At 38.6% G+C, this 20,274-nt stretch overlaps 1 protein-coding gene across 1 annotated transcript in view; it reads left to right on the forward strand.

Moving 5' to 3' along the window:
- The first annotated feature begins 4,459 nt into the window (after positions 1 to 4,459).
- Positions 4,460 to 20,274, forward strand: part of LOC102312692 — a 129,745-nt gene continuing 113,930 nt past the window's right edge. Inside the window, exon 1 of the mRNA XM_042216188.1 lies at positions 4,460 to 4,880. Within this exon, the coding sequence (XP_042072122.1) occupies positions 4,802 to 4,880 (79 nt within the window). The 5' untranslated portion in view covers positions 4,460 to 4,801. The remainder of the gene's footprint in view (positions 4,881 to 20,274) is intronic.

Genomic DNA, 20,274 nt, shown 5'->3' on the forward strand with positions numbered 1-20,274 from the left:
TACTGCCACAAACCATTATTGTGCCCATCATGCTCACAACTCCATACTTTTGTTCTTGGACTTTACTAGAGTAGCTTTACTTAATTCACAGTTGAAAATAATTTTATCTAATGCTGACCTTTGGTGCAGCCCATCAGTTGACGCACCAAAAAGGCTAAAATTACTGGACTCCAATCATCCATTCTTTTTTGTTTAATCAACTATACTTAAATATTTCTGCTTCACTTTTTAAATGGACTTTAAGACTTGTTTTCAGTGTAGTGTATGTAAATATTTCGCATGGCTTACTGAATGTTTTCTTAGCATGTTCAATACATCTGAAAACCTTTCTCTTTGTTAATTCCTTCGCTTGATTTATGTGCATTTAAACAATACATAATAGATGTTGTAATGGATGCGCAGAGACCGCATGCAAGTCTCACTACATGAAAACTTGACAAAATATTGTCAAATTGGAGTAAAATGGAGTTAAAGTGTTTCATTATGCGTTTGGTACATTATGATAAATATGCTCTCACTCTGCTCTGTTAAAAGCCCGGTCCTGATGTGCAGAATAGCTGTATTCTACTCTGTGCTAAGCTACATTTCTTCATTTGACTTTTATTGATGTAGATTTTGCGTGGCATCTACTCTATAACTACTTAAGTTTGAATGTGCCTCGGCCTCCCTTTTATCATTTGATAAATGTTTTTCCTCTGAGTGCACGTCGTGTCTCCTTACAAGAATTCCACAGCTTTTACCAAAAGCCATCGCACCGGGAAGTAATCTAATAATGAATACAACAACAGTTTACACACTGCCTGCCTTTGTACCCGTAATACAAACAATGGATCTGCGAGCATCCAGACCTCCTCTAATGGAGTACCAGAGCAAACACATTCATTTAATCACAGGCCTTTATTTCAAAGCAAACTGGCCAAGCAGCAGAGGATGAGAGGCTAATGACCCATGAGCAATAAGCAAGTGTTAGACTGAATGTAGTCTTGCTAAAAGAAGAAGAAAAAAAAAGCTTTTACGGAATAGCCTATCAATATTTTAAAGCAAAGCCTCTATGGTATCCCCTCTAACTGGATTAGCAGTGTGATGTGTTCTGACAGTATGTTGTTAGTGATACTCCATTTGCTTTGTCTATCATCTGATTTTCCCTTGGTAATCCACAGAGCACCGTTATATTTCATAATTTGTTTTGCTATCAGGGCTGATTTGTAAATGTGCAAATTCTAATTAGCCATAGCTACTGTTTCTAATTTATTAAATATTAAATGATTCCTGTAGTGGAGTCTTTTCTTCACATCCCCCCAGATGAAAGTTTGCGGTATGCAAATTCAATAGCCTTTTAGATGTCAGCAGTTTTTTTTTTTAAATGTCCCATTTTGCGACTGAAGCCATTTTCCCCTTGTAGTTTGTTTGTCTGTGCACCGCTCCTCTTTAACTTCATATTTATTCATCTCTGATCTCCAGTTCTCGTTGGCTTTTCAATATAAGTTACATACTCTGTCAGACTCCGGCACCACTGCTTTGTTTAACGTCATTCCTCTTAACAGTCTGCTTTGGTCACCTACATAAAAGGGGGCTTTGCATACTCTCTGAAGTTAACTTTGTTCTTTATTATTGCATGGTGTTTTGGAAGTTTGAAACCCTGATTTATTTATTTTTTTTAAATAACAATTGATCCAAAGTTAGACATTTTTAGACACACTTCATGCAGTAGTTGAAATTGTTTGAGAGTGCTCTTAAATTGTATTGAAGATACAGAAACATGGGGCAGGGCAGTGTGATTAAAAGCATCGTGGAAGCTGTAGCACCATGCATTTTGTTTTTGGTCTCATTTAATATGTTCTTTTATGCATAATACCTGGTAGATATAGATTTAAAAGAACATAACTATTGTATTTTATTTCATTTTTGTCATAACAATAAGTTGTAAATTCGGATATACTAGTACATGCCCATGCTATATCGTCACCATCGCAATTTAAAGTTACCGAAAGAAAAACGGGGCAGCATGCTGGCAAGGTGGTTAGCACTGTTGCCTCACAACAAGAAAGTCCCGAGTTCAATTCCACCATCAGGGTCTCCCCATGTTTTTGTGGGTGCTCCGGTTTCCTCCCACAGTCCAAAGACATGCAGTTAGTGGGTATAGGTTAACTGGAAACACTAAATTGCCCATAGATGTGAGTGTGATTGGTTGTCTATGTGTTAGCCATGCAACAGACTGGCAGCCTGTCCAGTGTGTACCCTGTCTCTTGTCCTAAGACAGCTGGGATCGGCTCCAGCACCTCCCGCTACCCTAAAAGGGATAAGCAGAAGCAAATTGTTGGATGGAAAAGAAAAATGATGCTTTTTTTTTCTTTTTTTTTAAAAAGGATTTTCAGTTGTGTAGCTAGTCAACATGATAACACCATAAAATCCGACATAGAACATTCGGGGGCCTAAGATCTACCTCTGTGCCACGTTTGTCTACTTAACTCTTGATTGTGTAGAAGGAGCTTTTGGACAGGAAGAGGTTTTGTCTATTACAGTAAGATTCTTTGATCAGTCGATGGTGTTGAGAGTTGTGCACAAAGCGTCAAGGAAATTGCAAACTCTTTTTGGGTAAGTGGTTTGGGTCACTGTTATCCTTGCACTCAGACCAGATGGGAGTGATTTCTTTCAGTATAACAACACTCACATACATAGGTCATGAGGGGTATCATATGTCATGGCCTTCCCTATTACATACCTCTGTGAGGTTTTGCTCCACGTTCAGGACTGTGGCGCTCTATGCAACCATCATTAAAACAGCAAATGAGTGAATGTGTTTGGGAGGAATGATGTTTGTCCAATTTTTAACAATAGTCTTTGCAAGTGACATTTTATGTGTCACATAAGAGCATTAAGAAGTGGGGTGGTTTGTTTGCCCATTAGGAAAAATGTTCTGCAGTTGTGTTTAACATTGTCATGTTGCTGTGTATAGCTAATCTCTGTAAACTATATGCATATGGATATGTAGAATACATTATAGGGACACGATTTCTAATAGGGGAAGCTTTTTTCCAGTGACTACAATACTACAACCCTTCAGGTTTCAGCGGGCTTTTGTTGCATGGAGGTAGACAGTGAGTGTGGGGAGCAAAGGAGTAATTGCATTTGCCAAAATGCACTCTTGCAACCATCATGTATTGTCTGATGAGCATTTTATTGGCTTTTAAGAATGGCTTGTGACCACCAGTGGCCAGCCGTTGGCTGTTGGCTAGCCTGGAAGCCCAGTAAAAATTGTTCACTGTCTCCAGATTGAGTTCAGTTCAATTGCATTTATATAGCGCCAATTCACAACACAGTTATCTCAAGGAGCTTGATGTGAGAAGGGAAAGAGCCTACAATATTAGAGGGAGAAAGCAATCCATCAGACGATGACTGTGAGCAGTACTTGGTGGAAGAACAGTCTGGAGGGAAGAGAAGAGAAAAAAGGACGTTATAGAGGCAGGAGGTACAAAACACAAACTGTGGGAGAAAGAAGACAAAGGTTAATGATATGAGGTAGTGACATTTTTAATGAATAGAGGAAAGTGGAGAAGGAATGCATAGTGAATAATGGGAAGTCCCCCAGCTGCCTGAGCCTATAGCAGGGTCACCTGATCTTAAAAATCACATAGCTTTCTATCTCATGAACGCAAACAGGGAGCTGGTTCCACACAAGAGGGACCTGATAGCTCAAGGCTCTGCCTCTCATTCTACTTTTAAAAATTGTAGGAACCACAAGTACGCTTGTGTTCCAAAAGCAAAAGGCTCTATTAGGATAATTGTATACTATCTGGTCTTGTGGTGTTTTAAGTCAACCAAAAGCCAAACTAGAGCCCAGGTCTACTAATAATGGGATGGACTGAGATTACCATGTAGTGCTGGTTAATATAATTACTACTTACTAAAGAAACAATCAAGAAAATTAGGTTGAAAGTTCACTTTCTTATTTTTATTTATCCGTCCATCCATTTTATGCACTATTTCATAATATATCAGTATATGTAGTTGTCTCTCTGTTGTATTCACTCCTCTTGCTTCTCCGAGGCACCTCTCCTGCTGTTCCCTCTCAGTTTTATGTGATTTGAAATGTTTTTGAATGCCACTTGTATTCAACTGCTAGACATTAATTGAACACCCACTTATCCCAAGTGAACTTCACACTAATTAAGTTTTAAGAAACACATCCATCAAGCTATTGAGGCAGTTAATTTACTATTGCGGTGGGAATCTGATGCATGTATTTCACATCACTCTGTGTGGAGTTCTTAGGCTGGAATGAAGGTTTCTAAAATATATAGTTACTCACTTGCATGTTGTGGATATAAAAGCGACATTAAAACATGTCGAAGAGATGAATTTTCAGAGAATTGTTGCCACACAATTTGAAGCACTTGGAGTAAAATCTTTATAAGCATTCATTTAAATTTTCTCTTGTGTTGTTGGGGGTTTTTTTCTCTATGTTTTCCCTGCCAGATACCACAGCATGGACTTTAAATATAGACACAGCAGCTAGCAGCCAAGCCAAAATTTTACAAGTCATTACCACATTTTCTACCTTTCCTAACTATAGCCCCCCTTTATTTTAGCTCCTCGCTGTCTCTGTTCTGCCTTCTCCTTTGCATAATAAACCTCCACCCAATTTGTCATGAAATCCCTCATTTGCTGGATACTCAGAAAGGCAGATTATGCTTATTTTTCATTTGGACAGTGGGAGATGGAGCCAGGTGTTTGGCAGCAGCAGAGTGTTCAGGTGTAACTGTGCCGGTGACGGGACATGACGAACAGCCGCAGATGAAGGATGAGGCGTGGAGGATTTTTGGGAAGAGCGGCACCCCACGACCTGCTCCCTCAAGAATACCCCCACCGATGGAGAGGAGGTAAAACTTTCTTTTCAGTCACTTCTTGCTAGAATCAGCTCCTCTTTCTTAATTAGCCAGTTAACGCCATATTGGAAATCCAGCTGTTAATCTGGGAGAACAGAGAGGTGATTCTGCTTTGCTCAACAAGATTAATTTATGCCTCCTCAGACGTCAGTAGTCTGATCCATAACAAGTCCATTAAATCAGTCGCCTCTGGTTATTGTCATATTAAAAGTGACCAGCAGTGGCATTAAAGCTTTTGTATTAGGGCTTTCAGGATTGTCACTTCTATTATTAGCACTGAATCATAGAGCTCGATTACATACAATGCAGCTCTGTAGCCCAGTGAGTCAGTCCATCATAAATCAGAATTGTACATGGGTGGTTTAGTTAAAACTTGCTTTACCTGCAGCACCCCGTAGGAGTGCATTGAGCGAAATGAACACCTCAAATCATATTTGTTCTAGAAATATATATTGTAGATCAGAGTAATATAACAATAACAACAGATGCAGGATTTTTCCTGCATTCAAACAATTTGGCACCCCAAAGACATTTTAGCCTTCCACTGAAAGGAAAATCACCAGGATTGTGTAGAAACTCATGGTGCCCAATATGAGAACGTTGTAGTACGAGCTGGGAGTGTGTACAAAAATGGCTGTAATTCCTGAACAGTTAATGTGATGTTTTTGTTGCACTGTTTGAATTGAAGCAGAAAGTCTGCAATTCAAAGACATCTTGATTGCTTGATTGAAAAATTGTGTACCTGACAGTCTCTTAATAACTCATTCAGGCTAAAAAAAAAAAAGCTAGCTGATGCCCTCAAACAGTATGGTCCTGATAGCCTTGCAAAAAAGCCTTGATGAGCATTTTTGCCATTGCAATCTTAGTGAAACCAATCAGACAATGAAACCGCACACTCATTGGCTAACAACTTGCTAGTCACAAGTCTCTAGTCAGTGAACATGCTCTGAGCAGCCCTCCTGTCTGGCTCTTAGAATAACCAAAATCAAAAAATGGGTTTCATGTTTTATTCAGTTTGAGCCAAAATGAATGACCGAGCCCATAAATTCTGAGCCCAAGAAAGTGTTTACATGTCATTTTCCTAAAGACTTCTGTAGCATTGGAAATCTTTCTACAACCACAGTTATTGCCCATTGCTTGCCATAAAAAACTTCGGTGTTCAGTTTCTTTTTCAGACCCAGAAACTACAACCATCTTTTATAATGCCTTGCCAAAAGTCAAAAGGTGCAACTCCGCCTACCAAGATGGATGTAAATCAGCCTCTTGTCAAAGCAGGCAAACAAATTAGCACGTTTAAAGTAATTTAATATGATTAGAGTACCGTTTTTTTATGTCTTGACATTTTGTTTATGCTAGCAAAGCTAGCTGATCGGGTGCATTCCACAAACTAGGGCAGAATAAGTTAATAAAACAAATTCCACCACCCTCTTTGTATTGAAGCTTTCAGCTTAAACTGCTTCAGGTACACTCTGCGATCACTCACTTCATTACGTATATCTTGGGGATAGTGTTTTGGACAGCCTTTTGCCTCAGTTCTTCATGACATAGATTCAACTTGTGCTGGAATCAGAAATTTTGGTCCAAAGCGAAGCTTTGCGGCATGGTGAATTATCCTGCATGAAACAGCCATGAGACGATGCGGTCACTGTGGTAATAAAGGGATATAGTCATCAACAATAATAATAACACAGCTGCTGCAGATAAATCAGTGCTGTGAGAGGAAAAGTTCTGTATTGTAGTTTAGTGTTAAAAGTGCTTTATGAATGTGTGATATACTTAAACACTTTAAACAGTAAAACTATAAAAGAGCTTCTATAATAATTAAATGTTGCCTATTTAAAGGTGTTGCCTGCCTCTCACCCTAAGACAGCTGGGATAGGCTCCAGCCCCCCCGAGACCCTGAAAAGAAGTAGTGGAAGAGAATGGATGGATGGATGAATAGAGTTAAGCTGCTAAGAATCTATAATTATTACCGATACTCATTTATGAAACAGAAAAAAAAAGCTAAACAGAACTTTAGACCCTCCTACTATCTGTGCACAGAGGTCTGAGGGATCTTCCAGGAACACTGAAGCTATTTTCCAAAGACTTGATTCGTCAGTAGGCAGTGATTTCATACTTACTGATCTCTAATCTCGAACATAATAGTAGGTTACGACGTCACTGGATTTACAGACTGTTCTCTATAAATCCTGGAGACAGTTGTGTGGAAAAATCAGCAGTTTCCAAAATACTCCATGTCACGTTCACGTTCCCCATTCTGATGTCCGGTTTGAACTTTAACTTTGATCATGTGTACATGTCTAACTGCACTGAGTTGCTGATGTGATTGGCTAATATTTGTGTTAGTGTTCATCAGGTATACCTAATAAAGTGGCAGAAATTCATCTCATTGTCCAGTGATATGAATTGTTAAGAGAAGTGCATATTTTATAAAAGCTTATAGCACTTAATTAGGCTTGAACTTTGATAGATTTTGCTGTATACACACTCTTTTAGGATAATGATCCCAAACAGCAGTGGTTACCCCATTACAGACTTCCATCAACACCACCCGTCATGTTCCTAATCAAATGTTTTAAAGTGGATGCTATTTAACACTATTAATCACATAAAAGTGGATACTGTTAATAGTCACCGTGTGCCTGGCACTAATTGCATTCTCAATTGCAACATGTGTTATTAAAATTTTACAACAGCATTATCTCGATGGAGCCGGCTAATTGTTGCTCAGGTTTATGTGTCCTAATCTAATTGAAGAAATAACTATTTTTTTTCCTATCACTCTGCTAGAAAAGGCAAGAAGTACCCTGTGGCATTTGAGCGCCAAAGCTTACGAATCAGGTTAGGAAGGAGAACATCAATGGCCACTTTTCCTTTAAGTGTCTTTTAGAGCCATGAGCAAAAGCTCCAAGCACTGTGTTAAGCATACTTCATTGTACAGCCTTATTAGTACAGTCAGAAGGCTCATTACCATTTGCAGAACAAAACCAAGATCAAGACGATAATGTTTGCAGTCCACCGGCCTTTTGTTTGTGTACTGATTAGTTTACATATTTTAATTAAGTAGGACATTTAGCAAAGTAAGTAAAGCAGACAATAAAAGCTGTGCTGCAGTGTGTTAATATACCAATTTGTATTTAGCTGGCTAGCCGTCCTCTCTGAGGGGAGCAGCTTTGAGCATGTCTGTATTTCCTGCCATGTTTGACATTAAAATCCATGGGTTTGACTTTTCCTAGTGAGTTAATTTTGTGGCACATCTGTAGCCATGCCTGCAAGCCAGCTCGTCTTAGCACACAGACTCTATCATGTAAGCCCCCGAATTGAAATATCCTCTGCTTGAAATATTGACTTTAATATCTCATTTGAAAAATTCCTGTAACCTTTTGATGTTAAATCCATACTCAATTTTGCAGAATGTTATAGGAATATGCAGAAAGGGATAGGAAGCATTATTGTGTTTTCTCCTGGAGAGAAATTACATTTTATGGCTGTAACACCAACCTCCCCTGTGTTCTTTTTAGTCCGTGAGGGGGGAAAAAAAGACGAGGCCATTAAGGCAAAATGAAAAGAGCTATTGATTGGGCTCTTATGCCTTTTCTATTTGCCTCATTTCCTAAATGCATGATAATAAGGGCTCAGCCACTGAAACTAACAATACTCCTTAATGAATCGAACTCTAAAGAATTAGCCTAAGTTTGCATAATGATTCACAGATGTTTCCATCAATGGATGATATGCTTTTGGTTCGTTGTTTTGTGCATTCGTGTTCCGTTTACCCAATACACGCTCATCTCCTTATAGCATTATAATGCAATCAAGACATTATTTGATGATTTCTGTTTGGGAAAAATGCATCACTTGTCATCAGAGATGTCTGGGATGACTTTTGTAAAAGCTATCATATTAGAGTAATATTAGTGTTGATGGATTGGAGCTAATAATAGTCAAATAGGGAACATTAAGTTATAACAAGTGCAGAAAACCATGCTTTTAGCTAATGGAGTTGTGCTTTTAATAGAGAGATGGGCATAAAAGCATCACAAAGGGGAAGAGTGAGAAATAAAAAGACACACCATTATTAAATCCATAGTTTGCCAATAGTAATATCCAGTACATACAAATATTGGATTCCCAAACCTTTTTACCCAGCTTCCTGAGGTCCATTAGTAGAGTGAGTAGAGTGACTTTGAGTCAGGACATCAGCCTGCAAAAAGGTAAAGGATATTTAGTCTGTACAATAGTAGAGTCAGTTCTGTTTGCACCCCTCAACCTTTTTTAAGAAATATGTTAATTTAAAAAAAAAAAAAACTTTTTACAGCTGCACAGAAAAAAACAAATCTGATCTTCTTTGCCAAACTATGCTATTGCAAACTAGGTTTTGATGGCGATCGTGGCTCAAGAGTTGGGAGTTCGCCTTGTAATCGGAAGATTGCCGGTTCATGTCCCGGTCGTTGTGTCCTTGGGCAAGACACTTCACCCGTTACCTACTGGTGGTGGTCGAGGGCCTGGTGGCGCCAGTGTCCGGCAGCCTCACCTCTGTCAGTGCGCCCCAGGGTGGCTGTGGCTACAATGTAGCTTGGCATCACCAGTGTGTGAATGGGTGGATGACTGGATGTGTAAAGTGCTTTGGGGTCCTTAGGGACTAGTAAAGCGCTATATAAATACAGGCCATTTAAAACATGTCCATATACAGATATGGTACTTTTGCACCGTTTGATCACATTGCATAACAACATTTTTAGGCAGTGCATCAGTGAAGTCTTGATGGAAGCCTGTACTACTTCTTCAGAAATTACTTGTGCTTTGTGTGCATGTTGATTCGCACAGCATGTTTCAATCAGGCTACTTATGTGGCCATAATAAAAAGGAGAAAGGTCATGTTCCCGTATAGAAATATGTTGTGCTTGTCATGAGTCTTTCAGTTTAATACTGTGGATGTTGGGCTTAGTTTGGCTTTGTTTTGTTTTTTCTTATTGCAGTGCATTAACAGTTACACTAACAAAAACCCAGTGAAACTCTGTGGGATATTTCTGTCTCATTCCTTTACTGTGGAATGTCACAAAGATTGCAAACTCAGCTCCTGTGATGCTATAGCAAGTGTAATTTAGCTTGATTCATAATAGTGGAAAGACAACCTTTAGTCAACAAGAGTTAAAGCCAAATCCATGATTTTCTCCAGGTCCATAAGTATCCATGTTAAATAATCTCAATATTTTCCTAATAATTATCAAGATCAAGAAGCCTTACTTTGGACAGATACCTGGAATTTATTTAGTATAAAACTGGCCCAGGTTTTTCCTAGTTTATGATTATTTTTGGCGACAACACAAGCATGCCAAATTGCTATAAGTTTTCCTTATCAGCAACGTTTGCTGCAACTCCGATGCTAAGCAAGTTATTTTCCTCTGGGCAAATTACATGTTATGTGTCCAAGCAGCATATCTAAGCATGAAAGCAAAGCGAGGTTATCTCAACCTTCACTCCTTTAATCCAAAATACAGTAACAGGGTTTAGTAGGATGTTGTCGCGTCTCCACAGAATTGTATCGTCTAATTTGCTCTGGCTGTTGGCTTTGCATTACCTCAGGCTACATATTTGCATAATGAGCATTTGGAGTTGGAGTGTTGCATTGTTGAGTGAAATGCACAGAGGTGAGGCCAACATCGCTTTTGTAAGGCTTTTATTGAGATAGGACAGTGGAGAGAAGGCAATAGCCTGACCGCATATAGGTCACTTCCTCAACCTGATGAACTTTACGGTGCCCTCCTTGGATATCATTTTTAAAAGAGGGGGACACTCAAAAGAGCACAAATAGGGAACATAATCTCCTGGTTTTGTTTTACAGACTACATTTTTAAGATCTTCTGGCATGACAGAAAACAAAAAAACATTTTTTTATTGAAGTAGTTGCTCATTCTGTTTTTGCTAATTAAATTTCCACTTAATTAGGGAGAACTAAATTAGGTTTGGCCTTTCACTATGATGATTCAATTACTCATTCCTTGCAGGTCAACATAAGTTTTAGGCCACCAAGTAGACTAACAATTTATTTCACTTTAACAATTTTTAAATGCATAAACAAACAAATGAAAAAATAAAAGGAGAAATACATTTTTGTTTGCAGTGTTTTATAGGGTTGCAATGGTACTCCAGTTATTGCTTGGAAGTTAAATGAACTTTAAGGATCTTCAGAAGCCTCGCTTGTTAGCTGCAAACCTTTACTGTTGTGCTGTGTTGATATAATCTAAGAAAGATTGTGGGAGGCAGGCAGAAACAAACAAATGAAGGAAAGAATCAGAGTTGAATCAGGGATGACAGACTGATGTAAGAGGAATGTAAATATAGCACTTGTCCACTCTACTCAAGCACCCAAAGCACTTTATACAACAGCCTTGTTTACCCATTCACACCAGTTCATACACGCGCATTAGACAGCAGCTCGGGGTTCACTATCTTACCCAAGGATGCTTTGCCATGCAGACTGGAGCCTCAGGGATGGAATCGCCAACAGACCCCGACCTTCTTCTTACCTACCAACTGAGCTACAGCCACCCCATGATGTCTGACCACTTTCAGGTGGGAGTCCTTCTCATGAGTGAAAACCATGAATCAGACAGTAGTTTATATTTATTAATTAATCCTTGGCCTTTGTATTAAAACTCCATGGCCACAGTGTCATCCCTGGTGAAATACCGGGCAGGAATGCCATTCAGCTCTCAAGGCATTGTCTTTGTGGTTAAGCATGCATTGCTTCTAAGTGAAATGTATCACTCTAACAGTTTATAAACAGGCTTGAGGAAACTGGTGCCAGCTGTAAGGTTGCTAATAGCGTGCTGATTACAGTGCTTTGCTTGCTACAGCAGCTTCGTATCAGGGCAGTTTACCCTGCAGCTCTCTTTCGCTGTCTCAGCTCAACTCCATCCTCTATCTGGGGACAGTCACCTGCAGAGGGGCAGATGGTCTCATTTCTCCCACTGGGATAGTCTCTCTCACGTGCGGCAGTGTTGCGGTGCTTTCTTTTGCGAAATCTTGCTTAGAACAAATAATTTAACTTACAGTTTTGATGGATTCCCTGGACTGTGTATCACCTGTGAAAATGGACTTGGAAGCAGTTGGTGCAAGGGCTGACCTATTTTGGCAAGCATAAAAAATAGGCTGTTGGTCAAGTCAGCTAATGTTGTAGGTATGTCGCACAAAATACTGCATGCCAGCAACATGACCTGCAAGTATATCCATCTCAGAGAGAGCGTATGTTCCCCAGCAGTAAAGAAGCACTCTGCTGTGATATTGTTTTTCAGCTTCCTGTCTGCACCACGGTATTTGTTTTATTAGGTTGGTATTTGTTGCCTGTGACCTCTTTATGCTTATATTTGATTTAGAATTGCATTGCTTTAATAATTTAACATACAGTGAAGTGCGGAGATTTATTGTTATTTTGTTTTTTACAAACACTAACCGCTGTTACAGTGTTGTGGACTGGCCTGGGACCAGCTCATTTTACTCTGACCGGGTCACTCATGCCCACAACTGTTAAATGTTGTTTGCGTGTTTCCCAGTGTTTAGTGTGTTAATGCAGTATTTCTGTTCAACACATCACTTTCATGTGAAAGTTCATATTAAACTTTTTTGGGATCTAAAAAAACACAAAATCTACATTTCGTCAACGTTTCATTCCCTTAAATTTTTCTAATTTTTAAATAAATAACACATGAAAAGAATATGTTCTTGTAACGTGTATTATTATTTTCACCAGATCTCTACAGTGAATGGAGTTAATGGGAAGATAACAAAGAAGCATGCTTCTGTGCTATCTGCTATCTTCTTTCCTCATGAATGTTTTCACATCTCTTTTGAATTCATCCTTTCAAAGAAAAAAAAAAAACACGTTGATATAAATTTATCTTGATTTTTGACCTGAGCAAAATAAAATTTTAACCCTAATAAGTTCATTCACTCATTTTCTTCTGCTTATCCAATCCTGGTTTCATGGTGGGGTTGGAGTCTATCCTAGTTGCTATCCGGTCCGAAGTCTGACGTCATTAGCCATTTCCAGGTCCAAACTCTGCTTCAGGTGCCAAAGTCAAACGAACACTGCGGAGCTCAAAACTATTTCAACTAGTAAAAAAATTCCTTCTTGTTGTGCAGTGACAACCCATCAGATGGAATTATTTCCTAAAGTTAGAAATGAAGAAGAAACTGCTGTTTGAGGGCAGCTGGAATTGTTGAACTGAACTTTTAGAATGGGACAGGTGAAAGGAGATGTCTTGGAGAAAAGTGTGCAAAACTGAAGGACTTAATTGCAAGTTTTCAAAATCTGTTTCTGTAACTTGATTTTATTGGTTGTGCTCCTCCTCGGGCTGATGGCCATCAAGGGCAAATATTTGTGTTTCCGGTGTGACTGAAATTATGTTAGTAACACTAGGTGAAATTTTGCTTCATGTTTGTTGCAAATGCACCTTTACACACCTCATTTCAGAAATGGCTTAAAGCTTAATAGTTTACCTCATCATTCCTAGTTTCTCTAGATCCAGACACAAAAATAATCCCCCCTCTTTTGCAAGCTGGACAAGAACAGGAGACACAAACCCTCACATATTTTTGTGAAATCAAAATTCTTGATTTAAATATGATTTTGGTCTACATGCAGTGGCCAATTTGCCTTGCATGGGTCTCAACGCCTCATTAATATTGCATGATCTTGTTAGTGTCTACTTTTCCCCTCTGCACCACCCCCTCCAACCTCATCAGCTGCAGAAACTGGAGGGTACATCTGAAAGTCAGCTTGCATCTCCTGCTTTTACTAGACTTGCCGACACGGGATAGGCTCATATCCATCCAAGGATTATCCTCCACTGTCTTCCTTCCTTCCAAAAAAAAAAAAGAAAATACATATATGGAAGTGTCAAAGAAATGAGATTAGTTCCTCCGTCTTTCCTCTCTGTGGTAGAAAAATACATTTTATGTGTGATTTTCCCCCAAATAAGCCGGGGGTACAGATGAGCAGCTTCTTGACAGCTATGAATGAGGACCTTGCTGCATTAAGGCAATGACAGAAGGAGGAGCAATTGCAGGTTTCAAAGAGCACTGGAATGAGTCTCCGTCATCTGTGTTATGGGCTCAACACCCAGTCACTTGATCCCGGGTTACCCTCGTCACTATAGATGGAGGCGTTCGTTTAAAACATTTCCCACTGAGCTGTTGTCGATGTAAAAAGCTTCTCTCCCATTACAGCAGGCAGTGAGGGGAGCAGCATCTAAATGACCGCACGGAGGCCAGGGGATGAGGCTACAGAAGAGCAGGAGGAGAGGAAAAACAGGTGGAGTGCTGGGAGAACAAGGTCAATACTTGAAGTGGAATAATGAAAAGAACTAACATCAGTGTTATTAAATAACATCTGCTGAACAGTTTCAAATACACAGTGACTGCTGGAGCCTTTTAAAGTACCCTGGGCATTACCCTGAACATCAGTATGCATCTGTGTGAGTTATTATCAGTGCCTAGCCAATCATCTGGCTAAGATAACTTGTATTTCTTCAAATAAGATTAAGCTGAAAGCTCCAATCTATAGCTATAAATTGCAGTTGTTAGCATTGGGTGCAGACTTACAACATTTGGCAGGATCCTGTGGTTCATGGGCAATTAATTAGTTTTACACTTCAGCCAGTCTTCCAAAGAAGAGTTCCTGACAAGTGAAACTCCTTTAGGATTGGCTCTTCAGCACCACAGTTACGTACAGTATGCTGATATTAGTTTTGATAAAAGAAGACTCCGATTTTGCATGAAATCAAAAAGTATTGAGACAGAAAATGTTGTGTGTACAGTAGATTCATAATTAAGGGGTAGTTTTGTCAATGATTAATCTTTCAATATTTGTCTTCAAATGTATTGTTTTGTTGGACCAAACTGGGCAAAACCCCCAAATATTCTATTTGCAATCACATAAAACAAAAAAAAATCTTAAACCCTCAGAAATAAGAGGCTGGTATCAAAGAACAAAGGACATAATTTGAAGCTGGGCACTGACGATTGAGCTGCTTCTTACACTGTGGCTACGGAACATGTGCAGTAAATGCAAATCGTTTGTATATCAGACACATAGCATTTACTTTTTAGTGGTGTCTTTTACTTTGACAAACAATGTTGTTTCATTTTCCTTTTTTTAAATGATAGTGACATTTAATGGCATTACATTTCCAAAAACTGTTTCTTAATAACTAATATAGAGAAAAAAATGAATTCATGAGGACACGGAGAGAAAAGATGACCAAAAACACGACTGTATGCTCGACAAAGCTTGACCAAACAAGACACCACCTGTCCAATCAAGCTACGACAGCCGAATATATTTATATATTAGGTAATGTATATTTTTGGTCAAAACAGATTATTTTTGATTATGATTGCATTTTATTCCCACAATATTTCAGCCAGAGTTTCAGACTTGGGAAAATTTCTCCTGCAATATGATCAGAAGTCATAAAAAGTCTTCGAATGGGTGACTTTCTCGTCCTACTTCTAACCCAACAATGCTTACCAGTACTGAATGTGAATTTATTGTTATAGTAATTAAACTGTCCTTGTTCTAATCTGTCAAAATGGTGTTCAACCTTCATGTTCTTCCATCATTGTTCATAAATGTGGCCTGTGTGCATCAGCAGTGATAAGGCAACGCAAGACGGACATGTGCGCTGCTCTAGCACCCTTCATTGATTACAGTGGAACTGTAATTGGGCAGGATACATTAATGTTTAGCGTAGCAACGGTGTTATTTGTGGCAGCTCTAGAATCATATAACAAAGAAAGTTTGCAGCATTTAAACTTTTTATAATCTATTAAAGAGAGAATAAAATAGATTTTTGAAATCACAGTGTTAAGACTCAAGTTCATAATTAGCCCCAACTGTTTAAAGTATACGCAGTCGTTGGGTTGCTTTTTCTTCACCCAGAGGCACATGTGCATTTTTTATTTGATAAATAAGACAGTGTTTTCTTAATGGGTTCTCTTTATTTTTAATCTCTCAGCACTTTGTTTTATGCATATTGTGTTTTTGTGTTATTGCTTTATTATTTACTTTTCCTAAACTTTTTCGTTTTGTTGGTATGTAACTTTTTATTTATTAATAGGTTCAAATTGTTTTAAATTTGTCTCATTAGCTTGTCACTGATGTATAAGGCATGCTGAACTGAAGTAATCTGCGTGAAAAGTTTGATTATTAGTCCTAAGAGATCTTTTTGTCAAATATGCATTTGTAATGCAGAACAACAAATTTTAACCCTGTGAATGATTTCTGCTGCGATGATGTCCTGCTGCCTGTTTTAAAATACTTTTGTTTACTCTGATGGTGTCTCCATTCTTGGTTTCTGTAGATATAAAATCCCATAAAGAATGTGATGGACTGGTGACCTATCCAGGGAGCATGCTGCCATGCACTGGCGTGGCAAAGAAAATGGATGGATGAATGGATCATGCCATTAATCTTTAACAAAAACATATGCATATACACTATGTTACAGTCTGCACCTTTAGTATTGAACATAATTTACTGTTTTTGTATAGTGAGTGTTGATTAATGACTGTAGACCATTAGTGTCTCTGGACACATACTGCAAGATGAAGGGGCTTATATGACTGAGATGGAAACTAGCAGAAAAGCTGTTTTCACTGGCACAAGGTGCAAAACGTGAGACTGCTTCATTAACTGTAGGCTCGGTCGTTTCTAACTTTGGCTTGTACAAATATCTGCTTTGCTAGAGCAAACAAACTGGGTTCAGGTAATATTTAAAAATGACTCTTAAAGCACAGTAATTCTTTTATAACTATCAAAGCATCAGTGAAATGATAAGCACTGAAGGACAGCACACCAAACAAGGTATTACCTTTTCCATGAGCGCATGTTTAAATGTGGGGGGAGAATTCAGAGAACTCTTTGGAGATTAAATTTTGTTAATTGCCATCATCCATCAAGTATAACATTCATAAATGGAATAGCCATTGGACATTTAAGATAATGCTCAACTATTATGATGGATCACAGTTTCAGTGCTCGTGTTCAATCTGGTTAATGTCTGAGATAATCATTTGGCTTTAATCAGTCTCATTTTGTATATTTGAAATCCCCACCACCTCCTGAGGCACAGTTGTGGTCCACCACTAATAACGCAATGGCTTAAAGCGCACATAATGGACTTCGGTATTTGCTGTAGAAATTTGCTCCCCCACAGCCTGATATGATAAATAATAATATATGTTAATACATCTCAAATGACAATGCAGTAGATAATGTTGAACACAGTACACAGGGTCAGTTTGCCTTTATAGTGAGAATATTTACACTTAAATATGTGCAAAGGATCCCCTCCAGACAGGTTTTAATATAATTTGTATTTGAGCTTTTTCCACATTTAATTACAAGCACTACTTGTTCCTCCCTGGAAAAATCTTATAGTCCAATATGCAAAAATTGTTCATTTCAAACATTGGATGCACATGTTTACCTCACCCATTAATTCTTAGTATATGGGTTCTTTAGTTTTCCACATTATGCTGGTCTAAGTTGCGTATCAGACCATGACTGGCTTCAGACTTATCATGTTTGTGGGCATACATACAGCACAAGTATTAAGTGTTAATTTTATATTTTGGACAAAAGGTTTATTGGTTTTAAAGCAAGGCAAGTTTATTTATATAGCACAATTCAACAACAAGGTGACTCAAAGTGCTTTACAGAGACATTAAAAAACAAAAACAATAAAAAGCATGATTTAAAATTGATTTAAAAAAACAGTAGATAAAATCAGAACAGTAGATAAAATCAGTAGTTAAAATGTAAGTTTTGAATTTTAAGCTTAAAAGTGTGGATTTGGTGTTTTATTCAAATGCAGCTGAGAATTAAATAAACTGAGTGTTTCAGCTGATCTGAGGCTTTCTGGGAGTTTGTTCCAGATATATGGAGCATAAAAGCTGAATGCAGCTTCTCCGTGTCTGGTTCTGACACTGGGATCTGATAAAAGACCGGATCCAGATGACCTGAGGGATCTGGAAGGTTCATACTGGGTCAGGAGGTCACTGATGTATTTTGGTCCTAAACCATTCAGAGCTTTATAGACCAGCATCAGAACTTTAAAGTCTATCCTCTGACGGACAGGCAGCCAGTGTAAAGACCTCAGAGCTGGACTGATGTGGTCCACTTTTTTGGTCTTAGTAAGGACTCGAGCAGCAGAGTTCTGAATGAGCTGTAGTTGTCTGACTGATTTTTTAGGTAGACCTGTAAAGATGCTGTTACAGTAATCAAGCCTACTAAAGATGAATGCATGGACTAGTTTTTCCAGGTCCTGTTGAGACATCAGATCTTTTATCCTTGAAATATTCTTGAGGTGATAGTAAGCTGATTTTGTTATTGTCTTAATGTGTTTTTCTAAGTTTAGGTCTGCATCCATCACTACACCCAAATTTCTCGCCTGGTTTGTGGTTTTTAGCTGTATAGATTGAAGTTCTCTGGTGACCTGTAATCGTTTTCCTTTGGCACCAAAGACTATTACTTCAGTTTTGTTTTTGTTTAGCTGGACAAAATTGCAGCACAACCAGTCATTAATTTCCTCAATGCATTTACCAAGAGCCTGTACAGGGCCTCGGTCTCCTGGTGACATTGTGATGTATATTTGTGTGTCATCTGCATAGCTGTGATAGTTTATTTTGTTGTTCTTTATAATCTGTGCCAGTGGGAGCATGTAAATATTAAACAGATGGGGTCCCAAGATGGAACCTTGGGGAACTCCACATGTGATACTTGTCTGCTCAGATGTGAAGTTACCTATTGATACAAAGTATTTCCTGTTTTCTAAGTATGTTTTGAACCAGTTTAGTACAGTTCCTGAAAGACCTGCCCAGTTCTCCAGTCGTTTGAGTAATATGTTGTGGTCGACTGAATCAAATGCTGCACTGAGATCCAGTAAAACTAAGACTGACATTGTTCCATTGTCTGTATTCAGACACAGGCAGAGTTGGCTTGCTGAGGCCGGGTTGATTGCCAGCCTACTACTTACAGCAGGCCTGTCCAAAGTCCGGCCCAGGGGCCAATCACAGGCTCAGGTCAGATCTTATATGGCCCCTTTAGTCCTATCTTAAAATGTTTTTGTTTTTTTTTTGTTTTTTTATCCAGTCGTTAAGTCTAACGTCACTAGCCGTGTCTGGGCCTGCACGCCGCTGCAGGTCCATATATCAAACGATCACTATGGCATTACTGAGAGTTGAAAAACTGTCTAAAGTCTTTCATCTTTAATAAAATGATCCAGGCATCCATGAAAACGTAATTTATGACATTTAACGGAGTTAGAAGTTAGCAGGAAGTTAGCAGGAAGTTAGCTCGCTAGCTTCTATCTAAATACAATATAGCATGTCCTGACTGCGGGGTTTTGGAAACAAATTAAAACGTACAGCTCTGTTATCACTTCCAACATAAATGAAGACAGAAAACTAAACAGCAGTGACGTTTGTAGGGTTACTGAAGTTTGGCTAGCTAGTATATAATGATGTGCTACGTGACCGCTAGCGGCACAGCCATGTTAGCATAATATAAATAAGCTAACTTTTTTCCACTCGATAAAAGTTACCGTGAGTGTTCTCGGTGGTCAGGAACAAATGTAATCGCGTGGCAGGATGCTGTAAAAGGACCAAACTTCAGCCAGGAGAACAACTGAGATAATCCATCCACAATACGAGGTTAGTCATTCATATACTGCTGCATGGGCTGGGCTGTAGTTACATCCTAAGGTTTTAAAAACTGAGCTTAAATAAATGATTAGTAGTAATAAAAGCCGAGGGAGGTCAACAGTGATCACTGACTGTTTTAGGAGCTTTTTTAAATAGAAGAAAATACAAAACATTAAACATGTTAACAACACAAAAGCCATATTAAACGCAGACTACTTTAGGCCCGGAAGTAGGATTTGTCACGTCATCACTTAACGACCGGATTGCCCGCTATCACAAAAACAATTAATAAAGTGTAACAGCACCATGTGGCATAACGAAAGAATGTATAAAAGTTCTATACACGCTCACAAGAGTACATCTCGTTTAAAATGAACCTGAGATACTGATATTCAGCAGCTTCACTGAAGTTTCAGGCACTCCGGATAGTTTGATCTTTGTTATTTTTTTCTCCATATGTGAATGAAAAGGAGATTTATTTTATAATGACAACTCTCATGTTACTCAAAATAAAATTTAAAAAAGCACAACATTTATGCTTCAAAAAAGGCACAAAGAATTGTTGGGCCCTGGGTGATATTAATAAATATGGCACTCTTGAAAATAAGTTTGGACACCCCCCTGACTTACAGGGCACTGAGTCTTGGAGGACAACTGCTGTTCCCTGTTGAAGTTG

This window comes from Haplochromis burtoni, unplaced genomic scaffold (assembly GCF_018398535.1).
Source record: "Haplochromis burtoni strain Fernald_Lab_line unplaced genomic scaffold, NCSU_Asbu1 Contig_13, whole genome shotgun sequence".
Taxonomy (NCBI): Eukaryota; Metazoa; Chordata; class Actinopteri; order Cichliformes; family Cichlidae; genus Haplochromis; species Haplochromis burtoni.